The 25,930-nt window shown below is 49.0% G+C and overlaps 2 protein-coding genes across 5 annotated transcripts; one reads left to right on the forward strand and one right to left on the reverse strand.

Moving 5' to 3' along the window:
- The first annotated feature begins 563 nt into the window (after nucleotides 1-563).
- Ptgdr2 (prostaglandin D2 receptor 2) lies at nucleotides 564-18,556 on the forward strand. 4 transcript variants are annotated; one of them, XM_011247148.3, is made up of 4 exons: nucleotides 564-676; nucleotides 3,877-3,925; nucleotides 15,011-15,101; nucleotides 16,106-17,541. In XM_011247148.3, exon 4 carries the CDS (start codon nucleotides 16,166-16,168, stop codon nucleotides 17,312-17,314), a length of 1,149 nt encoding a protein of 382 aa, XP_011245450.1. In that variant the 5' UTR covers nucleotides 564-676; nucleotides 3,877-3,925; nucleotides 15,011-15,101; nucleotides 16,106-16,165; the 3' UTR covers nucleotides 17,315-17,541. The 4 variants fall into 4 exon arrangements, with proteins under 4 accessions (XP_011245450.1, NP_034092.1, XP_006526758.1 ...); NM_009962.3 differs by lacking the exons at nucleotides 564-676; nucleotides 3,877-3,925 and adding an exon at nucleotides 13,205-13,306 and having other exon boundaries at nucleotides 16,106-18,556; XM_006526695.4 differs by lacking the exons at nucleotides 564-676; nucleotides 3,877-3,925 and adding an exon at nucleotides 13,767-13,917.
- Ccdc86 (coiled-coil domain containing 86) lies at nucleotides 17,526-25,311 on the reverse strand. Its single transcript, NM_023731.3, has 4 exons — nucleotides 24,323-25,311; nucleotides 21,328-21,457; nucleotides 19,523-19,597; nucleotides 17,526-19,334 (listed from the first exon to the last, which is right to left on the reverse strand). Exons 1-4 carry the CDS (start codon nucleotides 25,276-25,278, stop codon nucleotides 19,215-19,217), a joined length of 1,281 nt encoding a protein of 426 aa, NP_076220.2. The 5' UTR covers nucleotides 25,279-25,311; the 3' UTR covers nucleotides 17,526-19,214.
- Between the last annotated feature and the right edge of the window lie 619 nt (nucleotides 25,312-25,930).

Genomic DNA, 25,930 nt, shown 5'->3' on the forward strand with positions numbered 1-25,930 from the left:
CAGGCAGTCATGGCGCAGGCCTTTAACTCTATGAGCTCTGGGACAGCCAGGGCTACAGAGAGAAACTCTGTCAAAACAAAACAAAACAAAACAAAACAAAACAAAACCAGACAAACAACAAACACAAGCTTTTCAAGCTCACAGAAAAGAATTTGCTTGCAGTTTTTTTATCCCCTGCTTTCTCCAAGTATCTGTGTGCGTATATTTGTGTGTATATAGCACATATTCTTCTGTGGTAGTTGAGCTGTGCAAATGGATTCTTCCTTATCTCTTGTCACGTACATTAATTATGTTGGTGAGTTGTTCACTGAGAAACTGGCTCTGGAAGTGGGGATGGCTTCCTCTTCCCATCTCGGACCCAAACATGTTTATGTCAAGTGTCCTCCAAAATTCCCTGACCTGGGTTAGGCTGGTCCTCCAACTCTAACCAGGAGAAAGGAAAACATCAAAAGGTCCAGGAATAAAAACAGAGCACCCTGGTGACTCACTAGACCATAAATTATTTCCAGCTGAGGCTACCATTTCTTATCCTACAATATAAAAATGCCTGCCGTGAGAGAGAAAGAGAGGCTGTGGGTCCTAATGCACACAGAGAGGCAGGCTCTAACATGACTGACTGTTCAACAGGGTTCCCCACTTGGTTTCTGCTGGATATCCGTCCATGCTGGCTTTGATGGTAGGTATGGTTGCTCTGTGATTCTTTGGAAGTTTCAACCAGTGGGGTTTCTGTACTCTTCCTGGTACTCTTTCAGTTGGGAACTCTGGCTGCCTGCCTCAGCGGGGGTCCCCCCCCCGCCCCCCCCCCCCCGCATTTCCTGCCGGAAGATGATGATACTGGTGATGTTGCTGTTTGCTCTGGTTCTCATTTGGGCTACTCTGGTCCTCTCTGTTGGATGCTCTGAGCGCCTGGTGTGGTGGTGTTTGCTATCTGTCTGCTGCGGCCATTGCTCTGCTCCATATTATTTATCTTTTACTTTTGCTGTACACTTAAACTCACTCGTTCAAAACAGCTATCTCAGATCATTCTTCAGACTGTGCAAAATGCCTCTAATTACTCGAATATACATTTTTTTAGAAAAAGGATGTATCTATGGTAAGCTGATCAAAATCAGGAAATCAACACTGGTTGACACTCATTTAATCTACAAATTTTATCATGTATCATGTAACATCTGTGTTGATAAAGATTTGTGTGTGTGTCTCTCTCTCTATGTGTATATACACTGTCACATACAAGTGCATGGGAAGGAAAGCTGATTTCAAGAGTAATGGCTTGCAGGCAAGTGAGCATGGTGCTACACACTTTTAATCTCAGCGTTACAGAGGCAGAGGCAAGTGAATCTCTGTGAGTTTAAGGCTAGCCTGGTTTACATAGTGAGTTCTGGAATAACCAGGGATATATAGAGAAGTCCTGTCTCAAAAAAAAAAAAAAGCCTACCAAGCAGGGCTGGAGAGATGGCTCAGCCGTTAAGAGCACTGACTGCTCTTCCAGAGGACCCTAGTTCAATTCCCAGCAACCACATGGTGGTTCACAACCATCTGTAATGGGATCTGATGCCCTCTTCTGGTGTGTCTGAAGACAGCTACAGTGTACTCATACATAAATTTAAAAAAAACCCACCAAACCAAACCAAACAACAACAACAACAATAACACAAAACCTGAGTCAGGGCTCCTACTGGGAATGCAGTTCATGGTGCTTGTCTACCCTTCAGGAGGCCCTGGTACACACGGAGGCCAGAGATCAATCTTGGGCATCATTCTCGGGAGCCATCTACCCTGTTTTTTGAGAAACAGTGTCTCTCTAGCCTAGAACTCACCCTGTTCATCATTCAGGCTGGGCTATAGAACCTGCTTGTCTCTGTCTCCCCAGTACTAGGATCACAAATGTTCACCGCCAGGCCTGGATTTTTAACTCGGGGTTGAACTCAGATCCTTGTTCTTGCCAGGCAAGTTATTTAACTGATGACTGAGCCCTCTCCCCCAGTCCTAAAGATAAAGCCTTTTATAGCAGTGGTGGCACATGCCTTTAATTCCAGCACTTGGGAGGCGGAGGCAGAGGCGGAGAGGCAGAGGAGAGGCAGAGAGGCAGAGGAGAGGCAGAGAGGCAGAGGAGAAGCAGAGGAGAGGCAGAGAGGCAGAGGAGAGGCAGAGAGGCAGAGGATAGGCAGAGAGGCAGAGATGGATCTCTCAGTTTGAGGCCAGTGTGGACTACACAGTGAGTTGCAGAATAGTACAAACTACACAAAGAAACCCTGTCTTGGACGCTCCTCCCGCTTCCCCACCCCCACCCCACAATGCTTTTATAGCAGAAGACAAGCGTGTCCTAGTCTGGGATGCCATCCAGGATCAGGAGTGCCTTCTCTGGTGGGAACAGTCCACCTGTCTTCCTTGTCATTTACACACTTGGTCTTTGGACCTGCTACTTTGCTGTGTGGATTTGCCTGGTGTTTTTTTCTTATTAGATCCGGGAACTAGATTACACATTTCTGGCCGTTGTAGTCAGCCTGGCTGCTGTAATAAAACACCAAACACCATTTGTGTGTCCCAGTTCCCTGCTTTACAAGGGTCACTGGCCAGGTCACTGGGTTTTAATAGTGGCTGCTAGGTTTCTCTACAGAAAGTTACAGACATACAGGGCTGTATGTCGTTGTCAAGAATCTTAGAAGTAGATGTTTAGAGACTGTGCACACACCCTGTCCCTCCTGGGACATTTTTGTTTTAAGTGAGTGTGTCTGTGTGTATAGGGGGAATTGGTGGATAGTGTTCTCTGACCCCAGTGTTCCTACCTTCCTGTTGTGTGGTGAGCACTCTTCCCACTGTTAGACAGCGAGGGCAGCAATTAAGGAGCAGAGAAGCCTGGATTTTTGTCTGGCTTTCACTGCAGGGCCTGAGCAAGTGATGAGAGGAAGGTCACATGACTGCTTTTCCCTGGACTGTAGACCAAAAAAAAAAAAAAAAAAAAAGACTGAGAATAGTGACGATTGGGGTGGAATTAAGCGATAACAGAGTTGTTTTCTAACTGTGGGCCCTGGGAAAAAAGGTAGCAGAAGGAGGCGGCAGCTTGTTCACTGCCCAGTTATGTTGTTTGTTTGGATCTTAAAAGTCTTTCAGGGGTCGAGCGAGCGCCAAAAGCTGGGTTGCCAGCCCGTGGCAGAGCTGATGGGAGGTACTAGAACTCTTGGGAGGCAGGGTGTAGTAGAAGCAAGTTATGACAGACACTCAAGACCTGACCTGGAAAGGGACACTGGGACTCCAGTCTCTCTGCACTCTCTCGGCTTCTCTGCTTCGTGAGGTGAGCAGTTTTGCTCTGTCATCACGATCTGCCTCCCAGTGCTCGCAAAGCAATGCAGCGATGAGCCAAGGGTTGGTAGCTCCGAAACAGTGAGGTAAAATGCCTAACCTCGTGAGTTGACTTTCTCAGATGCTTTATCACTGTGTGAAAAGCAAACTCACGCAGATGCCTTTGAGAAAAGTGCACCAAACCATCCTGGTTACAGTTCCACAGCCTTGTGAGCGCTCCTGGGTACCAGAGATGTCCTGGGCAGGATCCAACCACTCAACTCACCAACTGGGCACTGTCAAAGTGTCTTGTCTGTTTTGTGACTTGCTTTTCTCCTCTGCAAGTGGAGATAGTGACCATTCTGAATTTATAGGGTTTTGGTTGCTAAGCAGAATTTTTTCCTTATTCAGTTATAGACGACAGGCTTGAACCCAGGCTTTTTCTATCACAGCCTTATAGATATGAGCCAAAGTGCCCAGGTCTCATTAAATATTTATATTATAAATATTAATATTCAATATTTGTTTATATTTAATGCATTTATTAAATTAAGTATTTTCTTATATTTATGTGCTTTTGTTTTTTTGAAACAGAATCTCACTCTATACCCTTGACTTGATTGGAACTGGCTGCATAGCCCAGGTTAGTCTCTAATTTGTGATGGTCCCTCCTGCTGCCTCCAAGTACTGAGACTACAGGGGTCTGTCACTACATATGTCTTCCTATGTTAATTAGTTAATTAATTAATTAATTAATTATATTTTTGTGTGTGCATGCACACATGTGCCCGGTCACATATACAGAGGTCAGAGAACAACTTTTGGGGTATCCATTCTCTTCTTCTACCATGAGGAGCCTAAGAATGGAACTCAGGTTACCAGGCTTGGCAGCAGACATCTTAACCTGGAGTTTTTCTTTCTTTTCTTTTCTTTTCTTTTCTTTTCTTTTCTTTTCTTTTCTTTTCTTTTCTTTCTTTTCTTTTCCTTTTTTTTTTTTTTTTTTTTTTTCCCGAGACAGGGTTTCTCTGTGTAGCCCTGGCTGTCCTGGAACTCATTTTGTAGACCAGGCTGCCCTTGAACTCAGAAATCCGCCTGCCTCTGCCTCCTAAGTGCTGGGATTAAAGGTGTGCGCCACCATGTCCAGCTGATTTTTTCTTTTTACTTACTGGTTTATTCAAGTCAAGATCTCACTATGTAGCTCTAGCTGTCCTGGAACTCACTATGTAGACCAGTTTGACTTCAAAACCACAGAGATCTGCCTGCCTTTGTCTCCCAAGTGCTGGGGTTAAAGGCCTGTACCACCACACCTGGCTGCTACTTCTTCTTCTTCTTCTTCTTCTTCTTCTTCTTCTTCTTCTTCTTCTTCTTCTTCTTCTTCTTCTTCTTCTTCTTCTTCTTCTTCTTCCTCCTCCTCCTCCTCCTCCTCCTCCTCTTCCTCCTCCTCTTTTTCCTCCTCTTCTTTTCCCTCCCTCCCCCTCCCCTTTCCCTCCCCTTTCTCTGTCCCTCTCCCTCTCCCTGTCTCTCTCTCTCTGAGACAAGGTATCATTATGTAGCCCTGGCTGGTCAGGAACTGGCCATTGTAGACCAGGCTAGCCATGCCTCCATGGTTCTGGAATTCAAGGAGCTCAAAGTCCAGACCCAGGAATGTACTTCATTCTTTTTTCTTTTTTAATTATGTGCATAGGTATGTGCTTGTGTCTGAATTTGTGAAGGTGAGTGCAGTGTATGCAGACCCAACAGAGGGTGTCAGATCCCAGAAGGTGGAGTTACAGGTGGCAGTAAGGCACCTGACATGAATGCTGAGTCTCAAGCTAGTGTCTTCTCAAAAATCAATGCTTGTTCTAACCACTGAGCCATCTCTCACTTTCCTAATCTGCAAAGTGAGACTACGAATAAGGCAGGCTAAGAGGATGCCTATAGCCCCAGCATTTGTGAAGTGGAGGGGGGAGGAGCAGAAGCTCAGGGTCACCCTTGGCTACAGAGTCAGTTTGAGGCCAACCTGGGGTACATGAGATCCTGTCTCAACATAACAAATTAACACAGCTGGGATGCAGTGAGATTAGAGCATCACTTATCCATGCCCTTCATCTTCTCTGCTAACTCAGTGTATTCTAGGGGCAAAAGGAGGATGGGACACGTCTGGGTGGCTGAATGTCTGGATGAATGCCATTCTATGGCAGCATGTGGCTCTGCTGACCACTTGACTTCAGACTTCTCTGGCTTCCAGATTACATGAGAATAAATAACATCTATGGTTAAAAGCTCCTGAGTGTGTGAGAACTTGTTATTATATCACCAGGGAACTAATATATGGCTGTTCTTATGGTGAGGATTAAATTGTATGTGGACAGAACATAGGTAGAGGGTAAGTCCAGGTCTGGCTGCTCTTTCTCTTCCTTCCTTCCTTCCTTCCTTCCTTCCTTTCCTTCCTTCCTTCCTTCCTTCCTTCCTTCCTTCCTTCCTTCCTTCCTTCCTTCCTTCCTTCCTTCCTTTCTCTTTGTTTTTTGAGTAAGGGTCTCTCCGTGTAGCCCTGGCTGTCCTGGAACTCACTTTGTAGACCAGGTTGGCCTTGAACTCAGAAATCCACCTGCCTCTACCTTCCAAGTGCTGGGATTACAGGCGTGCGCCACCACTGCCCGGCGTGGCTGCTTTTTCTTTTCTCCTCCTTCTCCTTCTATTTCTTCTCTTTCCTTAAGGCTGGCCTTAAACTCCCTATGCAGTTAAGAATGATTCCCCCTGCCTCTACCTCCCAAGTGCTGGAATGCCAGGACACAAAGCCTTGCTGGATGTGTGCAGCGCTAGGGATGGAACCTGGGACCTCAGGCATGTTAGGCAAGTGCTCTACCAACTGAGCCAATCTGAAACCCTAACTCATCCTCCTTGCTGTCCCTCTATTGTTTTTGTTTCCAAGACTGTGCCCATCACTAGTCACAGGGAGAGCTGTAGCAGACTCTGGGCTGGGCGCAGGCCCACTAGATGGAGGAAGCGTTGACCTCTGTGAGGTCTAGTGGAGCTTTTGGGTCTGCACACTGATTCCAGCACCAGTTGTGCAGACCCGTCTTGGGGCTCTCCCATGCCCCCTGCTCAGCTTTGGAGCCTCAGAGTAAACATATGAACAGCCTCTCATACTGTTCATCGTGAGGGTGGGGAGCAAAGAGTGGCCATGGAGAACAAGGGTGGCAATGAGTCAAGTGAAAACTGGGAGGGCAGAGAAGAGGTGGGGTGAGCAGAGATGTCCCTGAGGAAGCAACTTTTGCACAGGGCTTTGAAGGGTGATTAGGAGTGCACCAAAGGTAGGGGGGGGGCAGAACTAATAGTCCAGGGCGGGAGACAGACATTATGAGCAAGGTCATGGGCATGACCTGGTGTGTGCAGAGCAGGCAGGGGTGATGATGAACGCTGACTGATGATAAGGAGGAGCGGAGAGGATGGAGGAATGTGTGGGCCTGCTGGCTGTGTGAGGAGGTGGTCTCTTTCTATGGGTGATGGTGGCTTCTGGGTGGGCCCTGTCAGTCTTCTGCAAGATGTCATGTAGAATCCCACCCGGCCACTCCTCTGTGAGGCACCTCCAGGGGCCACTGAGCTGGGCCTAGAAGATTTAGGGTTTCCTGATTTCACCTCACTTCCTCTTTGGTTGACTTCTTTAAAAGTGGCCAGAAAGGAACTCAAAAGACCTGCTTTCTAATGCAGCTGGGAGGCTGCACCAGTCTTTTTTCCCCACAGTGAGTATTTTCAGGAGGTAAAGGCATAGGTGGACATTCCAGGTCCAGACAAAGACAGGAAGCTGGGAGAAGGGTAGGGTAGTTGAGTGTGGGGAACAGGATGCAGGGACTGGGTCGTCTTAGTTAGGGTTCTGTTGCTGTGAAGGGACACCATGACCTGGGTAATTTTCATAAAAGAAACATTTAATTGGTACTGGCTTACAGTTTCAGAGGTCTAGTCCATTATTGCCATGGTAGGACATAGTGGCATGCAGGCAGACACGATGCTGGAGAAGGAGCTGAGAGTTCTACATCTTGATCCAAAGTCAGCAGAAGGAGACTGTGTGCCACACTGGGTGTAGCTTGAGCATAGGAGACCTCAAAGCCCACCCCCACAGTGACACATTTCCTCCAACAAGGCCATACCTACTACTAGTGTCATACTCCCTATGGGTCAAGCATTCAAACACTTGAGTCTATGGGGTCATTTCTCTTTTAATGGGGGACACAGTGCTGGATTCTGAGGGGCCTTGGATGTTCCTACTAGGCATCCAGACCACACCTCACACACAGTTCTCCAGGATCCATGTGCTAGGAAACCACAGGCTCTGATTCTACATGGCAGAAGAAGTGAAGGGCCCTGTAGGATCTGCTCCTGTTATTCCTGTAGCACTGATCTTGACGCCGTGAAGAAGTGCTGGATTCAGGCTGTGGAGTGTGCAAGGTAGTGGGTGGGAGCGTGGGCAACGTTTCTCTCCAGATGTCAGGGATCACAGACACGGAACTGGGCATGTGTTGGGTCTGAAGTCCTCTTCCTCCCTGTCTTCTAGCTGCATAGGGAATCTAGGCTAACATGGCTTTGCAACCCCAACCCTTGCCCCTCACCCTCAGAGGTCTCTGATTCGAATGACTCTTTTCAGTTGATGTGTCATTCTTTCAGGGCAGCTATAGCTGTAGGTGTTATGCCACCAGGCAGGCTGAATCCCATGGATGTGCTGCATCTTGACGACACCAAGAGACAACCACAGTGGCTAGCCTTCATGGCCTCCCTCTGGGCCAGGCTGGGACTGGATTAGAAGCTCAAAGGTTCGGCTTAGGCTGGTTGGCCCAAGAGCTCTAGGGATTTGTCTCTGTCTCCTAGAGCTAGGGTTACGGGCATGCGCAGTCACACTTGGCTTAGAACCACGTGGTGCTGTGGGTTCACACTAGGTCCTCATGCTTGCAGAACCCTCTCACAAGGCCTCCACTTCCTCCTCCTCCTCCTCCTCCTCCTCCTTTCTCTTCTTCTAACTAAAAAGTAAATTTTATTTATTTATTGTTTATTATATCTTTATTATTTAAAAGTTTTAAAATTTAAATATATTTTATTTATATGTAATTTTATAATATATATATTATAACATATAAAATTAAATCTATTTTTCCTTCCTCTAAGTCCTTCCTAATCCTTTTCCTGTCCCTACTCACCCAACTTTAAGTTCTTTCTCAAGAAAAAAAAAAAACTTAAAACCAATGCAACAAAATCCCCTCAAACCAAGAAAACAAAACCAAAAACCACTCAAACCCACCAAACTGTAGCCAATAACAGCACACACATACACACACATACACACACACACACACACTGCCTGTGGAGTTCACTATATGTCACTTAACTATTCCTGAACATGAGACCTGTCCTGTCCTTAAGTGCTTGATATATTCAGTGTCACTCCTTTGGAGAAAGCTGATTTTTTCCTCTCCCAGAAGGCATAAATGATATACCTTTATCATAGTGGCTAGGTTTTCACTAATTCATTCATTCAAAAAATATAACAAAATATAATAAGAGAAAACAAAGTCTATCACATCAAAGTTGGACAAGACAAACCAACAGAAGGAAAAGAGCCCAAGAGAAGACACAAGAATCAGAGACCCCATGGGGTCAGATAACCTCTTCTTGTGTGTAAATAGATATATATGTGCATGCAGACAAATCGTCCATATGCAATAAAATAGACAAATTAAAAAAAATCATAGACCTATTCATTCACACATTCTGGAATCCCATACAAACACTACACTGGAAGTAGCTGTAACATATACACAGAGGACCTGCTGCAGATCCATCCAGGCCCCAGGCTTGCTGCTTCAGTCTCTGTGAGTTCATATGAGTTTTGCTAAGTTGACTCAGAGGGCCTGTTCTGACGTTCTCCACACTCTCTGGCTCTTACACTCTTTCTGCTTCCTCTTCTTCCAGGTTCCCTGAGCTCTGAGGGGAAGCATTTGGTAGAGACATTCATTTTGGGCTGAGAGTTCCTAGGTCTCTCACTCTCTGTGTAGTGTCTGGTTGTGGATCTCTGTATTTGTTCCTATCTGTTGCAGGAAGAAGGTTCTGTGATGATGCCTGAGCAAGGCACTGATCCGTGAGAATAGATGAAATGTTATTAGACATTACTTATTGCCACACCCTCTTTTTAGAACAGCAGTATTTGGTTTTACCTCATGTCCCTAGGTTCTTGGCCACCCAAGCAGTGTCAGGTATGGGTTTCATCTCTCGGAGTGGGTCTTAAATCAGTTATTGGTTGGTTACTCCTACAAGCTTTGTGCTGCCATTGCACAGGTCTAGCTTGCAGGCAGCACACCAGTGTAGATAAAGGATTTGTGGCTGGGTTGGTATTTGTGATTTTCTTTTGATAGCGTGCTGAGTACCTTACTGTACCAAAGATGCTGGAACACAGGGGTGAAGGCTCTATGTAGACACCAGCTTGACATCTCCATGTTCAATGAATTGTGTCAGTTTTGAAGAGTGATCTATGGGGCCCTTTTGGCTAACAACTCAGTTAGATGTAACCCAATCCTGGTACTTGGTGACAAGTGATGGCCAGTTGGAATTATCTCCCCCATTATTTGGCAATTTCATTTATTTGGCAATTTCATATATGTATATATCAGGAGGTTTCTACTGTGTTAGATTTCCATACTACTCCCTCAAATGGCCCTTAATTTTAGCTGTCTCTCCCCATATTCCCTCCCCAACTTCTTCTCCCCCCCTTGCACTTGAGCCTTCCATTCCAGCTCCTCACATCCATCCACAACCATCTTTTCTTTTCCTTTTTAAAAAAAAGATTTATTTATTATTATATGTAAGTGCACTATAGCTGTCTTCAGACACACCAGAAGAGGGCATCAGATGGTTGTGAGCCACCATGTGGTTGCTGGGATTTGAACTCAGGACCTTTGGAAGAGCAGTCAGTGCTCTTAACTGCTGAACCATCTTTCCAGTCCTCTTTTTCTTTTTCTAACAAAAGCTATCAGTTCCCTCTAGTCCCCTACTCTATACCTATCCTCTGTGGTTCTATGGATTTTATCTTGGTTATCATTGGCATAACAGCTAATAGCCACATAGAAGCCAATACATACCATCTTTATCTTCTGAGACAGGGCCTCTCAAATGAACTTGGAGCTCACCAATTTAGTTAGTGAGCTCCAGGGACCTGTCTGTCGCCAGCACTGGGCTTACAAGTGTGTGCTGCTGTGTCTGACTGGCCATGTGGATTCTAGGAATCCACACTCAGGTCCCCACGCTTGCATAGCAAAACACTTTACAGAGTGGGTCTTCTCCCCAGCCTGAGGAGCTTTGGTCAATGCTATGCTAGCTCCCTCCTAAGGCCTCAGTCACTGTCTTTTCACATTTGATCTCAGGGAGGGCTGACAGCTTTGATGGCCTCCTGGTCTCCTTTTGACTGGTCTTTCTCCTCCTACTTTAAGGCTAAACAGGACTGCTGACCAGTCATGGTTTCTGCCTGTCACTCCTAACCAGCGACCCTGCTCCCCAGGACCCCCATTGCTCTGGCACCCTTCTTCTTGAAGTGGGCAGTGTTGAGTCAGATTTTGGGACTCTAGAGTAAGAGGCATGAGCCACATCCTGCTGACATCCTTTCTCACACCTCTGTCACCTCATCTACAGAGGAGTTTGGCTCAGTAGATGCTGAGGGAAGCTGTTTTTCACCACACGTGGTCAACCAGGATCCCACAAGCCCCTCTGGGACAAGGGGAAGAGGGTATGTGCCCTTCACTTCTTCACAAAAATGCCTTGGAGCTTTGCTTCAGGGAATCCTTTCTTTGGTTTGTTTTTGTAACTTTGCTAGGGCTTTGAAACTTTTATTTAGCAATAAGAGATCCTCAGGGAGGGCTGGGACGTGAGAGTAATGACAGGATTAGAACTGAGAAAAGGCAGAAGAGGAAGGATTTTATCTGGATGAGAGCCCCTTAACATGGTTGCCATAGAAGCCGAGCAGGATGTTCTCTGCACAAAGGCGTGCTGGGGAGGACTCAGGGGTGGGCTGAGAGCCTGAGGGAAGTCTGTACAGCCTCCTGCCTTGGTGCTAAGATAAGTCTGTCAGGGAAAGAAGGGACTCTTTCTTAATTCAGTGAGCAGGCTGCACACCAACCTCCGTAAGGCTGGGACTGAACAGAAGTTAGACCTTGTGAAAGTTCGTTTTAATTTTTAGTTGTGTGAGTGTGTGTTTGAGTGTGTATGTGAGAGTTGCCCATGGAGTCCAAAAGAGGGCATTGGATTCCCTGGAGCTGGAGCTACAGGTGGGTTCTAAGCCTCCTCCCACATCACATTGAAAAAGGAATCAAAGTATTAGCTAGGAACTAAGGGATAGGTCTAACCATAAAGTCTCACTCCTACTGTCATACTTCTGCCTGCGAGGTTCCACAGCCTCCCAAAACTGCACAACCAGCTGGAAAGCAAACCATGAGCCTATAGGTAGAGTCTAGATTCAGGTATGGATGAATGTTATCCCAAGAATATGTAGGACTATGTACTTTTAGGAAGGGCTGCATGTATCATGGACCAGGGCAAGGGAGACAGACCTTTTATGTGGCTAAGAGTCTGGACAACCAAGGTCTTTGCTAACCTGTGTCTTAAGGCACTGTGAGGAACACTCATGCTGGCATAGCACTGATGCTATTGATTTTTATATTTATATAAATATATAGCATATTACACACATGAGCACAGGCATACATATATATGGTGGAGTGATGGCTCAGTGGTTAAGGGCATTGATTGGTCTTCCAGATGATTAGGATTCAATTTCCAGCACTCACATCACAGTTCACAATTGCTGGTAACTCCAGCTCCAGTGGGTCCTATGCCCTCTTCTGGCCTCCATGGGCACTGCACACACATTGTGCACAGACACACATGCAGGCAAGATGCCTGCACGCAGCATAAAATATAGTAAATAAATCTGGAAAAAAAAAGATAAGGTGGAGGATGACGAGGAAGACACGTGATGTTGATCTCTGGTCGCCATACACAAACACATGTGTACTACAGTGCATGCACGCACACACATATATTGCACATACACACATGCACCACAAGGTGGCTGACCCCTGAAGAACAACAGCTGAGGTGTCCTCTGGCCTCCACATGCATGCTCATCTGCACCTGCATGTCTGCACCTATGAGTGCATACACACATGTATGCACCTATGTGTGCATACACACTCACACAAGTCAAGACAATAAGAAAATGTAAACCTTTTGTTGTTGTTTTTTCACGACAGGGTTTCTCTGTGTAACAGTCCTTGCTGTCCTGTAACTTATTTTGCAGACCAGGCTGGCCTTGAATTCACAGAGGTCCACCTGCCTCTGCTTCCCTAGTGCTGGGATTAAAGATGTGCAGCGCCATGCCTGGCTAAAATGCAAACTTCTAAGACTCGACCTTCTCCTCCCCTGGACTTGGGCTCTATTTCCCTTATTGTGAAGCAGCTACCTGCTTTGCCCACTTTTCTGTGGATGGGAAAGAAGCTGTCTTTGTGAACACCTACTACGTGCCAGATGCTCCCCTGACCTGCCTCAATTCATCCTTCCCACTTGCTATGAGAAGACCTGTTTCCTGGTCACCGGTGCAGCACACAGGAGAAATGACTGACCTCCTGACCAAGGGTCTCTGTGCTCTTCCCACGGCCCCTACGTTTCCTCTAGTTCTCTGGGGACAGGGGCCCATGCTGCCTCAGAAGAGCTGGAGTGCTTCTCCTTGGAGAATCGTGGTGTCTGGGGATTGGCAGTAAAGGACTTAAAACACTGTCCTCTGGGTTCCAGAGGCTCCTCCACGAAGAGGAGCTTCCAGGGGCTGGTGGCCTGGATGGAGATGAAAGACTTTGAACATAGTGTCCCCGCCCCTACTCTTGGGGCTGACAGCTATTTCCTCCTTCAGCTCACTCTCCTCCTGCCACTCGCCTGGTGCTCAGTCCTGCTGCTTTCAGAAGCTGCCAGCCTTCACGACTCAACCCTGTGCTCACTGTGTTCACTGTGTGGCTCGGTAAGGAGGCAGCCTTCCAGGGGCTGGGCAGCCTTGGTGCACTCTCAGGATTAGAGAGAGGGCTACTCCTAGCTGGAGTGATAAGGGGCTGGATGAGCTTAAGAGCCTGGTGGGGCCTGATGCGCAGAAGGAAGGATTGTGCTTTCCTGGGTGTTATCTAGATGGTAGACACAATGTGTGAGCTGTCTGATCATGGCCACCATGCTATCTCAGGAGAGGGGACAGGATCACTTGGTGAGCTTAGAGAAACTGACAAGTTCACCCAGCTGGAAGTTGAGTTCATGCTCAGGGTGTTGAAAAGCTGGGGTTCCCAGTAGAACAGGATCCTAGCTGCTTGGGTGCCCCAAGATCCCGGGTCTTGAAACTGTCTTCAGACAGCCTGAGGGATCAGAATGGGTGGTTCTGAAGAGTGCAGGAGCGCTGTCTTCTGAGCATCCCATGACACTGACAGTGCAGCTTGAAGGGATGTCTCACAGCAGAAAGAGAATAGCTCACATCTGTCTGCTGGGATCCTGGAAAACCTCAGTCTCCCTCCACAGCACTGTCCCAGCTTCTCTGCCCTTCTGAACCTCAATTTTCTCTTCTAAAAAGCTACCTTTCATTGGATTAATGTGAGTAGGACTGCTCTGCAGACGCTAAAGCTTAAAAAGTAGGATCAGTAAGAATTCATAGAGCTCAAAGATGTCAGATGTGCCTGCTCCCTTTGACCTAGCTCCAATAGGTATTCTGTCAGGGATCTTCTAGGTTGGGGTCCCAGAGCTCCACCCTAGGAAGATCAGTGGCTTCTGGAAGGGTGTAGATTTTTCCATTCTGGCCAATAGAATTTGAAAGAGGAGTTCTGTTAGAAAGAGGGGTTCTGAGGTCTCTGGCAAGCTCCTATTTCCTGCTCTTCTCCATTTCTCTCTCTCTCTCTCTCTCTCTCTCTCTCTCTCTCTCTCTCTCTCTCTCTCTCTCTCTTTCTCTCTGTCTCTCTCTCTGTCTCTGTCTCTCTCTCTCTCTCTCTTTCTTTCTTTTTTTGGTGTTTTTGAGACAGGGTTTCTTTGTGTAGCCCTGGCTGTCCTGGAACTCACTCTGTAGACCAGGCTGGCCTCGAACTCAGAAATCCGCTTGCCTCTGTCTCCTACATGCTGGGATTAAAGGCATGCGCCACCACTGCTCAGTTCCTTCTCTTCTTCTATCATCCCACTTTCAAAGCTAGATAGACAGTAGCCTGAGGACTGAACAATCCCTCTTCCACATGTCTGTGTTGCGTGGCTCAACAAGCACTTTAGACTCTTGTGTCTCAGTTTTTTCAACTGTACAATGAATGGGATGGAGAGAGTCTTGGCACATTTCTTCCAGAGTCACAAGAAATAACATCTATTACAGGATCTACCACAGTACCTGGAGGGTTGTGGGTGCCTGGCACACCCTGCTTTCATTTCCTCTCTGCGGCAGAGTATACAATGTGATTCCCTTAGCCCTCCCTGGTCCCAGCTTCGTTACCGGGTCCTGGGGTTCTCCATGAGGCTGAGAACCTGGCTTGTCCAGAGCTCCTTAGTTGTTGCTTAATGTGCCTATTGGCCCAGTGTGTGGGTGAGTAAATGGGTATGGGTTTCCTGGGAAAGGTAGGACTGTCACTGCCTTCCCCAGATTCCTGTGTGATAGTTCCTCCAGCCAGGTCTCACGCTTGTCCTCTTATCTTATCTCCTCTCCTTCTATCAGAGGAAGGGCCAGCTCCCCTGGTCTCAACCAATCAGCACACCCGATCAGTCACTGAGGCTGACAACTGCTCTCTAGGAGGAACTGCAGAGAGGTAAGGCCTGTGGGGCTGGGTGGTACAAACCTCCCGTCTCATTGGAGGGGCTACCTTTCTGTGTTTTGGAGACTGGGAAAATAGGTCCTGCATGGCCTGACCTTTGTGATCTTGGACAAGTGCTTAATAGTAATCAAAATGGAATTGATACAGTGCCTGCTTTATGTCAGTTCTCTTGTGCATGTATGTGTATGTATGTGTGTGTATGTGTGTGTAAGCCAAAAATCAACCTTAAAAGCAGTCACCTTAAAAAATGACTTATTTTTATTATTTTAAATTGTGTATGTGTGTATGTACACATGAATGCAGGCTTATGTATGTGTGTGTATACATCAGATATCAACCTTGAGTCATGTTGCTTAGGATCTGTCCACATTAAAAAGATTTTATTGTAAAGTGTGTGTGTATGTGTGTTTGTGGGTACGGATGCGAATGCAGGTGTCTGCAGAAGCCAGAGGGGTTGGATCCACTGGAACTGAATTATATAGGCAGTTGTGAGCTGCCCCATATGGGTAGTGGAAGTCAAACACTGGTCTCCTGAAAAGCAGTATATGCTTTGCTGTGGAGCCATCCCTCTGGTCCCCTACCTTGTCTTTTTACGTTAAGGTCTCTGGGACCTGTTTCACTGAGTAGTTTAGGTTGGGTGGCCGGTGGGCCCTCAGGATCCACCTGTCTTTCTCCAGCACTGAGATTACAAGCACGTGTACCATACCCTACTTTATCCCTGGGTTCTGGGGTCAAACTCAGCTCCTCACGCTTGCATAGCACACACTTATATTTTCTCTAGCAAGCACTTACATTTCCCCCCTCTACCCATGCCCTTTTTAAATTGTTCTCGTTTTGTTCCAGTAGCCCTACAAACTAGAGACTGTTAGGCTCAGGAAGACTACACTTGGCTTGCCCCAAACTGTACTACTCCCGTCCCTCATCCTCACAGATTCCTAGTGTCCACCCTATTACCAGGCAATACTGGCAACTCTGAGATAGGTTCATCTCTTGCCCAGGCTGCAGGCTTCTTCTGGTTCCTGGGTGACAGGCTCAGCCCTCCTTTCTTCCACCTTGCCATGGCCAACGTCACACTGAAGCCGCTCTGTCCACTCTTGGAGGAGATGGTCCAGCTTCCAAACCACAGCAACTCTAGCCTCCGCTACATCGACCACGTGTCGGTGCTGTTGCACGGGCTGGCCTCGCTGCTGGGCCTGGTGGAAAACGGACTCATCCTGTTTGTGGTGGGCTGTCGCATGCGCCAGACAGTGGTCACCACCTGGGTGCTGCACCTGGCGCTATCCGACTTGTTAGCCGCCGCCTCCCTGCCTTTCTTCACCTACTTCCTGGCAGTGGGCCACTCGTGGGAGCTGGGCACTACCTTCTGCAAGCTACATTCCTCGGTCTTCTTCCTCAACATGTTTGCCAGCGGCTTCCTGCTCAGTGCCATTAGCCTGGACCGCTGCCTGCAGGTGGTGAGGCCAGTGTGGGCACAGAACCACCGCACGGTGGCGGTCGCGCACAGAGTCTGCCTGATGCTCTGGGCTCTGGCGGTGCTCAACACAATACCATATTTCGTGTTCAGAGACACCATCCCGCGGCTTGATGGCCGCATCATGTGCTACTACAACTTGCTGCTCTGGAATCCAGGGCCTGACCGCGACACCACGTGCGACTACCGCCAGAAGGCCCTGGCGGTCAGCAAATTCCTGCTGGCCTTCATGGTACCTCTGGCCATAATTGCCTCGAGCCACGTAGCCGTGAGCCTGCGACTGCACCACCGTGGTCGCCAGAGGACAGGCCGCTTTGTGCGCCTGGTGGCGGCCATCGTGGTTGCCTTCGTGCTCTGCTGGGGGCCCTACCACATCTTCAGTCTGCTGGAGGCGCGTGCCCATTCTGTCACCACGCTACGGCAGCTCGCGTCACGTGGGCTGCCCTTTGTCACCAGCCTGGCCTTCTTCAACAGCGTGGTCAACCCACTGCTCTATGTGTTCACATGCCCCGACATGTTGTACAAACTGCGGCGCTCGCTACGCGCGGTGCTTGAAAGCGTGCTGGTAGAAGACAGCGACCAGAGTGGTGGGCTCCGCAATCGCCGTCGCCGCGCCTCCTCCACCGCCACCCCAGCCTCTACCCTCCTGCTGGCTGACCGAATTCCCCAACTGCGTCCAACCCGCTTGATCGGCTGGATGAGGCGTGGCAGTGCAGAGGTCCCACAGAGGGTCTGAGCGGTCCCTGGAGAAACAGGGCTCATTGAGCTGTACTTTGGATTAGACCGGCACAGCCCAGATGACATGCCAACATATCCTGGGTCTCTCTCTCTTGAAACCCAGTTAAAAATGTACATAGCCAATGCCAGGCCCAAGTCTTGGGGAGGGTCCAGGCAACCAGCTTATGGAAGTGTCCTGAGTGACTCAATCTCCCGGAGCAAGGTGAATTGAAGCAGTCCTTTTAAAACACTTTAATCTTGCAGTATGGACCTGGGAGAGCAACAAGATGCAAAAGTAGCCATCGAGGAGTTACCTGGCTCTTGACTGCTGGCCTCCAGGTTTCTACACATTTAAGAGCAAAAGTACTTAATTGCCTAGGGATCTTGCTAGGGTAACTGATAAGGGTCGGGTAAAATTTTGTATTTCTATTACCTTCCTGGCAGCTCGCCCAAGGCACTTGGGAATCACACAGGTTAAGCTCACAGCCTGCATCTCATAACTCCCTGCTTTGTGAATGGGACAAAGGGAGTCGGCCAATCAGTATTTATGGGGGTCAGTGAGAGGAAAAGGGTTGAGACCAGCCAACTGCCATCATTTTTAATCCCCCATTTGGCCTGAGACAGGTGCTTTAACCACACCTTGCTAGTCAGCTTGTTATTGTTATATATGGTGATATGGATGTGTCAACTCCCACTAGGGATTTTCACTGCCCAGTTTTAGGGCTGCTGCTGCTGGCTTTCAGCAGCACTGGATCAATTCTAGGCAGAGAGAACAACCTACCCTTATTAGCTGCCTGGCAGGGAGAGGGCCTGGCAGCCATCACTTCCAACCTACAGGTAGGAGGGGCACCTGTGCCAGTCATGGACCTTCTATCACACATTTCATGTCCTCCCCATCATAGACTGCAGGGAAGCTGGCTGATTCCTCTTTACCTTCTAGGGGAAGGGGAGCTGATGTCAGAAATTGGTAAATATGGAACAGGGATGGGGTAGTCTCAGGATCTCCTGAACCACGCAAGGCCAGGCTGGTTGTCAGTTGTGTTGAGCAGGCCTCAAGCCTGTGGCAGGCGCTTCTCAAACTGGAGAGTAAAATGTCACCAAGTCCCTCCTGCTTTACTCAGTGTACCTGTCACACCATTATTTCAATGGTTTATTATGATAATGAAAGCCAAGTGGGGCAGGGGCTTCTGTCCTTCGGGGAGCCCAGAGCTGTACTTATGCAGATACCAATAAACACCTCTGCAATAGAGCAGGTAGGTATGACTCAAGCCTCGAGGCTTCTACAGTCCAGTGTGGCAAAGGGGTGCTGGAGAGAAACTCAGCTCCCTGTAACACCCTACTTTAATCTTTTAGTGCTAAACTAGGGAAAGGCTAGCTTCAGTTGACTGAGGGGACCAAATCAGTAGAATCCACAAGTGGCCAAGATGTCACTGAAAAAATGGAGGTACTGACTTCTGACAGCAGACCTTCAGGCGTGGGTAACACCCAGGACCCCAAGTCAGGGATTTATTAGCTCACTGGGAAACAAGAATTCACAGCTGAAGACCTCTTTTGTTGTTTTGATTTTTTTTTTTTTTAGATACGACTTCTCTGTGTAGCCCTGGCTATCCTGTACTCTATAGACAAGACTGGCCTCGAACTCTGAGAGCTGCCTGTCTCTGTCTCCTGAGCACGGGGATAAAAGGTGTGCATTGCTGCAACCACCCAGCAACAGTTTATGACTATAAGGCACTTTGGAACAGGCGGGAAAGGAGATGGGGACAGTTAAATCTCTCTTGAGTCCCAGCATAGTCGTCAGTTCCCTCTGGGCTGGAGTCTCCGTCTTAATGTGACAGCGTTGGTGTGCTGGCTCCAGGAGAGGTGTCAGTCAGTGGCCTGAGAAGTGCCTTGTTTGCTGAGGCCTATGGACTGTCCTGAACTCAGACCTTGGCTACAGGCCTCTGGGGTGGCTGTTTCTGGAGCAAGGCCAGGGTGTCTCGTTTTTCAATAGAACGCAACTGCTTCTTCTTTGCTTTCTTGAGCTTGGCAGGATTGCGGATCTGAGGAGGAAATAGGAGGCATCAGTGTGGATGAGAACCCTCTGCTTATCTTTGAGGAAAAGGAGACGGGAGGGGGGCAAGGGCCCAGAACTGCAGCAGGACAATGAACCATGTAATACAGGGGGCCCAAGCACCTTAACGGCCTCTTTCACCATGCCACAGCCTGCATCCCTTGGGTGGGTACTCACCACTTGGACAATCTCAGCCTTGCGCTCATTTTCTAGACGGCGTCTCAGGTTTTCAGCCCGGCGCTCTTTCTTCTCCTGAAACACAGAGAAGAGCAATCTCAGGCTAGGAACTGAGATGGTCTAGGCATCTTAGGCCACTGGTGAGTGAGAACTGACACAATCCTAGGAGGAAGGGTAGAGGCCTAGGCACTTCTGGGGGAAGAACAGGGATGCAATGCCTGCAATGAGGGCCTGGAGCTGAGGCCCACCACGGCAAGAGTACCCAGTTCCAAATCAGAGACCCTGAAGGCAGGGTCTTACACAGGATGACTGTATGGGCCAAGATGTGGGTGCCTTCCCGCTCAGAAGTCACATACAAGCAGAATGGCCCCTTGTGCTAGCTGCCAGAAGGTTGGGGCTGGTTCCAGGTTTTCTTCTGCCCTGGCTCAGGTGTCCCAGAATGAGAATGCAAGGTCAGGTTACAGCTGGGCTCCGCACCTGGCCCTGGGTAGGGGTGGGAAGGATGAACTGTCCAAGGCTCTGGAGGAACCTAGTCCAGCCTGAGTCTTCATTCTTCTACTTTCGAATTAGGGTGCTGTGGCTGAGCCTGTACCTTCACTTCCTCACTGCTACAGTAAAGTTGACCACAGGACCTACCTCATCAGGCTGACTTAAGAAATACGTGTGTGACTAAAGCCTGAAATAGTACCAGCTCTCCAGGGACACTCAGAGCCTGTTCTGGGGGTGGGAAGTCCAGGGTTTCCTGCCACTGTACTAGCAGAGCTAGGGCATGGATGATGGCTCCAACATTGATGGCTATGTGGTTAGGTCTTTCTGTGGCTCTGACAACCTGGGGTCATGGGGTTGGCCTGGGCCCTTGGGGAGGAAGTGACCCGTGCTCCTATGTATTAGGAGGAGGGCTGGGAGGATGCACCTCTCTAGTTGCTCACGAGTTGGCAACTGTTTTGGCCAAGCAGGAGTCTAGGCTGCACAGGAAAAATGACAGGGCCTCAGTGCCAGCTAGATCTGGAACGACTCAAAGCTAGGTGGAGGGATGCCTTAGTGATTGGTCCATCCCTCCACCCAGTGGCCAAGCTGGAACCACAGATTTGAGACAAGTCATTTGAATCAGTGCTCCTTCTGTACCCTGGGCTCACCAGACTAGCAGTGATAGCTGAACTCGGTCCTGGGGACAATCCTGCTAACCAACCCAGTATGACCTTGCTTACTCAGTACTGACTGCTAAAGTAAAACTGGGGCTCTTTTCAAGACTTCCTGGAGGCTAAAGGTGTTGGGAATAAGCCTTTGTGGTGTTGGTGACTGAGCCCAAGGCTCTGTGCATGCTTGTCAAGTCTCTAGCTCATGATCATGAACCTCTAATGAGGACATTTTTGGTTCTGAGATGGTAGAAAGGGGAGTGAACTGGAAGCAAAGTGAAAGGACCATCTCCATGGTGGTGTGTGGGAGTCTCTTCTAGAATGACAGTGACAAATTTGAGGCAAGCTTTTCCCTCATAAGCAGGTCTCAGAGAGGGGTCTGACCCCACCACATTGAATGCTGCTGCCACCAAGTTGGCCTGCTGGCTTTTATCTCAGGCTCACTCTACTTCCAGGTCTCCTCCATGTCCATGAGAGCAGAAGCTTAGCTGGATGGTAGAGTGGGAATCCTATCATGACCCTCGACTATTCTTCTTACCTCTGGGGCCCTCATGACCAGGGGCTCTGACTAAGTCATACTCCTGTGCCTATCATGTGCCTGTCCAGTGTCTGTTGCAGCAGATAAGTGTTTGTCGTCTGGGATCCAGGCTTGGAGGAATGGTCCCTTACCTGCCGGCGCCTCTGTTTCTCCTCCTCCAGGTGTCGGGCGAAGTCCTTAGCCAGCTTTCTCTCCTGTCGCTCCTTCATCTTCCGCTGCCAGGAGGTACGCAGGGGCTTGTCCTGAACCATCTGGGAGAACCTTGGCAGGAGAGGAGGCAGTTGGGGGACCTCTGTGGTGCTGCCTTCATACACTGCTCTCACTGAGCTCTGGGTCTGCTCTTTTTTCTTTTTTAACTGAATATTTTCTTTACATTTCAAATGTTATCCCTTTTTCTGGTCCCCTTCTTCCCCCACCCCAGAGCCCCGCTATCCCATCCCCCCTCCTCCTGCTTCTATGAGGGTGTTCCCCCACCCACCCATTCCCTCTGGGTCTGCTTCTTGTCCTCTCCTACCTGCCTGGCATTCAGCTTTCTACAGAAACTTAGGATGGAACAGGTTGCTAAGCATGTAGGCCTGTTTCCTCTACAGAGGAACTAACCAAGACTTCAAAAGTCCTCTCATTCCTGAGTGTAGATTGAAGATTTTTTTTTTTTTTTTCCGAGACAGGGTTTCTCTGTATAGCCCTGGCTATCCTGGAACTCACTTTGTAGACCAGGCTGGCCTCGAACTCAGAAATCCGCCTGCCTCTGCCTCCCAAGTGCTGGGATTACAGGCGTGCGCCACCACTGCCCGGCTGACTTGAAGCCTTTTGTGCTAATATAGCCTCAGCTGTGAAATTTGCTGCCACCAAACATGATAAGCTCGGAGTGAATGCTTCTGGAAATGAGATACTCATGCCCTAGAGGGGTGTGCAATAACAAGGCCTTTTTGTAACAAATTCAGATTATTCTCCAGTTTGGGAGATGTGAAGGTAGAGAACTGGGATTTGGGGATTTCTGTTAAGTGTGGCTTTTCTGAAGAGTCAAATGTTCTTAGAGTCATAGAAGAATGGAGATGACATCTGTAAGAACACTCTAGGGTGGGCTGAAACATTCCAGGAGGGGGTAAGTGCAGGGACAAGGAACAGAAGATTAAGCTGAGCCATGAAATGCTGAAAACTGTTGCAACTGGTGATAGGACTCCTAAAACTCAGCTCTTTCCTTTTCTGTAATAAAAAGTAAAAATAAAATGAAGACAAGCCTTCATGTCTGGTCTCTCTCCTACTCCTTGCTGAGTGTGCTGGGTGTCCCATGGGCCTGTTTTCTCCCCCATCTTATCCCTAGAACTCTAAGGCTCCTCAGCAGATCCGTTCACAGTGGCCCTTCTGCTTCCTACACTAAAACCTTGACTCCTGTAGGAGTTCCTTTTTACCTGCCTGTTATAGGGTAGCTCAAGCCAACCCTGTGTCTAAAGGCTTGGTGCATGCTGGGCAGTCTGTTGCTGACCAGACAAAGGTCAATACGGCCTTTCTGAGCCACCTGCTTCCTTCCTAGGAGTCTGGCACACACAGTTTGGAACCTGGCACCAGGCTTATCCATAGGCATCCTGTTTCTGTCCCCTTCCCACTGTAAGGTTCAATAGTGATACAAACATGCTCCTCTCCTGCCAAGTTCGCCAGCTGGCTCAAGACCCAGCTTCCTAAACACAGAGCAGTGGTGCCTTGTGGACTTCCTTTCTACTCTTAAAAATGTGGCTCGTGACTGCAGTACTGAGGCAGAGTTGATGTTCAGCACTAGTTACTGGAGATGGAAGACAGGCTCCGAGCCCATTACTCACTGCCTATGCGAGCCTGTGCAAGGAAGCCTCTCAGCCACCGCGCCCTTCTGTGTGCGAGCCCGTCTGGCTGGTCACCCGTGGCCATCAGTGGCCTGTATTGTGGTTTGCTCGGACAGGGAAAAGGAACAGCTTCAAAGTTTCTCCGCTTGGTGCCTTTCTCTTTAAGCCTCACTTTCCTCTGTTTAATGGGGTGTGCTTGCGGGAGGGGTTATCCCCTGCGCTTAGGATTTAAGAGTATAACAAAATGACTTCTGTAAAGAGCCTGCACGGAGCCTCGCACGGTCCACCCTTATTCAACGTCATTTTCTTAAAATCTCTGATGCCCTGCTCCCTTACTCTTACGAGTTCTTGTCTCTGGCCAGTAGCTGACACTTCAACTGAACCCTACTTCTCCTTCTCCAGACACTGTCACAATGTCTCCAGACATTGTCACAGACACTGTCTCCATCCATGTCACAACAGTGGACATTTCAACTGAATGCCACTTCTCTTCCCCTGCTGCCTAAACAATGTCCTTTCCACATGAGCCTCCTTCCTCATTCCTTTACTGAGAAATCTAAACTGAGCACTCCCATGCCCCAGCACTGAAGGGACAGGGAAGACCTCATGTCTTAAGAAGGCTGGAACCCAAGGGAAGCTGGCCACCAGAAGCAGGTTAACGGGTTCACTCACACGCTTTGCAATCAAACCTATGCTCCCATCCCGTGTCTCAGTTAGCCTCCTTGAGCCTTGGCTTCCTCAGATGTACAACACCAATCCTAGTAACACCTGCTCCAAAGGGTAGATGATTACATGTGCTGCTGGCTATGAAAGCCTCTCTCTTTGGCCATCCTTACCGTGATACATAACCAGTGTCCCATGATACATTTTTTATCAAAGACAACAGCTAGCAGACAACAGTGGAAAGGACCTCACTATGTTCATATAATGGCCGCCTTTCTTGCTCTGCCTGCCACACGAGATGTGGCGGACAAGGTAAAGGTGGCACGTCTATAAACCCAGCACTAGGGAAGCAGAAGCAGGTGTATCTCTGAATTTCAGGACAGCCAGTGCTATACAGTGAGACCCTGCCTCATAATAAAAAAAGGATGGGAAGAAAGCTCAAAAGAACACCGTCTAGGGCAGACATTAAAGAAATGATCTTTGAGGATCTATCTCCCTCCCCGACCTTAGGGCATTTTGACATTATGATCGTGTTTGTTAATTTCATTCGGGTGAACTCTTTACAACCCTTGGATTGCATTCAGGCGAAGGCAAGGTCCAAATGTACTAAGAACCCAACACATCACCCATGCTACCCCCACTTTACCTCTTCTTGGAGCGGTCTTTCCACACACGCCCGGATTTGGGCTTCCCTTTCGGAATTACAGGAAGCTCCTCCTTCTCTTTCAATTTCTTGGACGCTGGGGCCTGGGGAGAGGCTATAACTCGCTTCTTTAGGTTGAGACTTTCTGTTACTGTCTCTCCCGCCGGAGGCAGCTTGCCTGGCTCCAACTGGCGCTCTGGGGAGCTAGGTGCCTGGACCGTCAGCTCCTGTGCTGGCTGAGAGGGCTCGGGACCCGGTGCTTGCTGGCCCGGGCAAGGCTCGGGGGATCCTGGGATCACCTCCTCTTTAGCGTGGGCCGCCTCAGAGTCCAGTTCTCCCTGTGGGGGAGGTAATTTGGATGGCTGCTCTCGTTGCGGGGATTCCGGGCTCGACTCTGTCTGTCCTGCAGGTGACTCCAGGCCCAGATCTTGATGAGGTTGAAGGGACCCGGGGTGAGGCTCTGGCTGCCTTTGTGGGGACCCATCGTCTGCATCCTGTCTAGGACCGGGTGATCCGGGGCTCGCCTCTGGCTGAGGTCCGGGAGACGGAAGGCTCAGTGGTGGACAGGGCGATCCGGGGCTCGTCTCTGGCTGAGGTCCGGGAGACGGAAGGCTCAGTGGTGGACAGGGCGATCCGGGGCTCGTCTCCGGCTGAGGTCCGGGAGACGGAAGGCTCAGTGGTGGACAGGGCGATCCGGGGCTCGTCTCCGGCTGAGGTCCGGGAGACGGAAGGCTCAGTGGTGGACAGGGCGATCCGGGGCTCGTCTCCGGCTGAGGTCCGGGAGACGGAAGGCTCAGTGGTGGAACTCTCGTAGACTTGAGCTCTCCTGTTTCTTCTGAGTTCGACTTGAAATCTACAAGAGCCCGTTTCGCCCGAGAGACTTCGGGGACAGGAAGGTTTTCTGGAGACAGAGGTTTTAGGCCTTCCAGCCGCCGGCTGCGCCTCAGCGGCGTATCCATGGCTCACGTGTAGCCTCTGTAGCCTTCGGAACTGTCGGCGCCTTCATATGACGTCAGACTCGTCCATTTCCGTACCGGGCAGGAAGCGCACTTGCGGTAGAGAGACCCGTGGGTAGGCGGAGCCGGGGATGAAGTCGGTCCCGGGAGGCTGGGCTTAGTAGACGCATGCGTGTTGTGCATGAGCTCAGTTACAGAGTTTAGTTGCTTGGTTTCTGCGATGCGTTTTTTGCAAACTGCGAGTTCTTGCAAGGGGATGGGGTGGGGGTATATTATACATACACACACACACACACACACACACACACACACACACACACACACACACATATAAAAATAATTTTTTTTTTCTTGAGAGAAGAGGTTGGAAAAAGGCGGAGGGAGTTTGTAGGCAGAGCCGAATCAGCGCGCTAACTTGTTCTGGAACTGCTGGGCCCGCAAACATCGCCTTTTCTTTTATCTTTTGTAGCACAGTAGCTTTGCGCTGTGTAACAAAGGGGAAGGTCCTGGTGGTCTTCCTGAGTGGGAAATCTTCAGTTTTTGAGTTGTCTCAAACGTTCCCATTCTTTTCACTTCCTCTTCTCTACTAGTGGGCCCAAGTATGCAATAGGTGGTTCTCATCTTTGAACAGTTTCAGTTAATCAGCAAAGTGTCA

The sequence above is a fragment of the Mus musculus genome, chromosome 19, assembly GCF_000001635.26.
Source record: "Mus musculus strain C57BL/6J chromosome 19, GRCm38.p6 C57BL/6J".
In the NCBI taxonomy this organism is placed as follows: domain Eukaryota; kingdom Metazoa; phylum Chordata; class Mammalia; order Rodentia; family Muridae; genus Mus; species Mus musculus.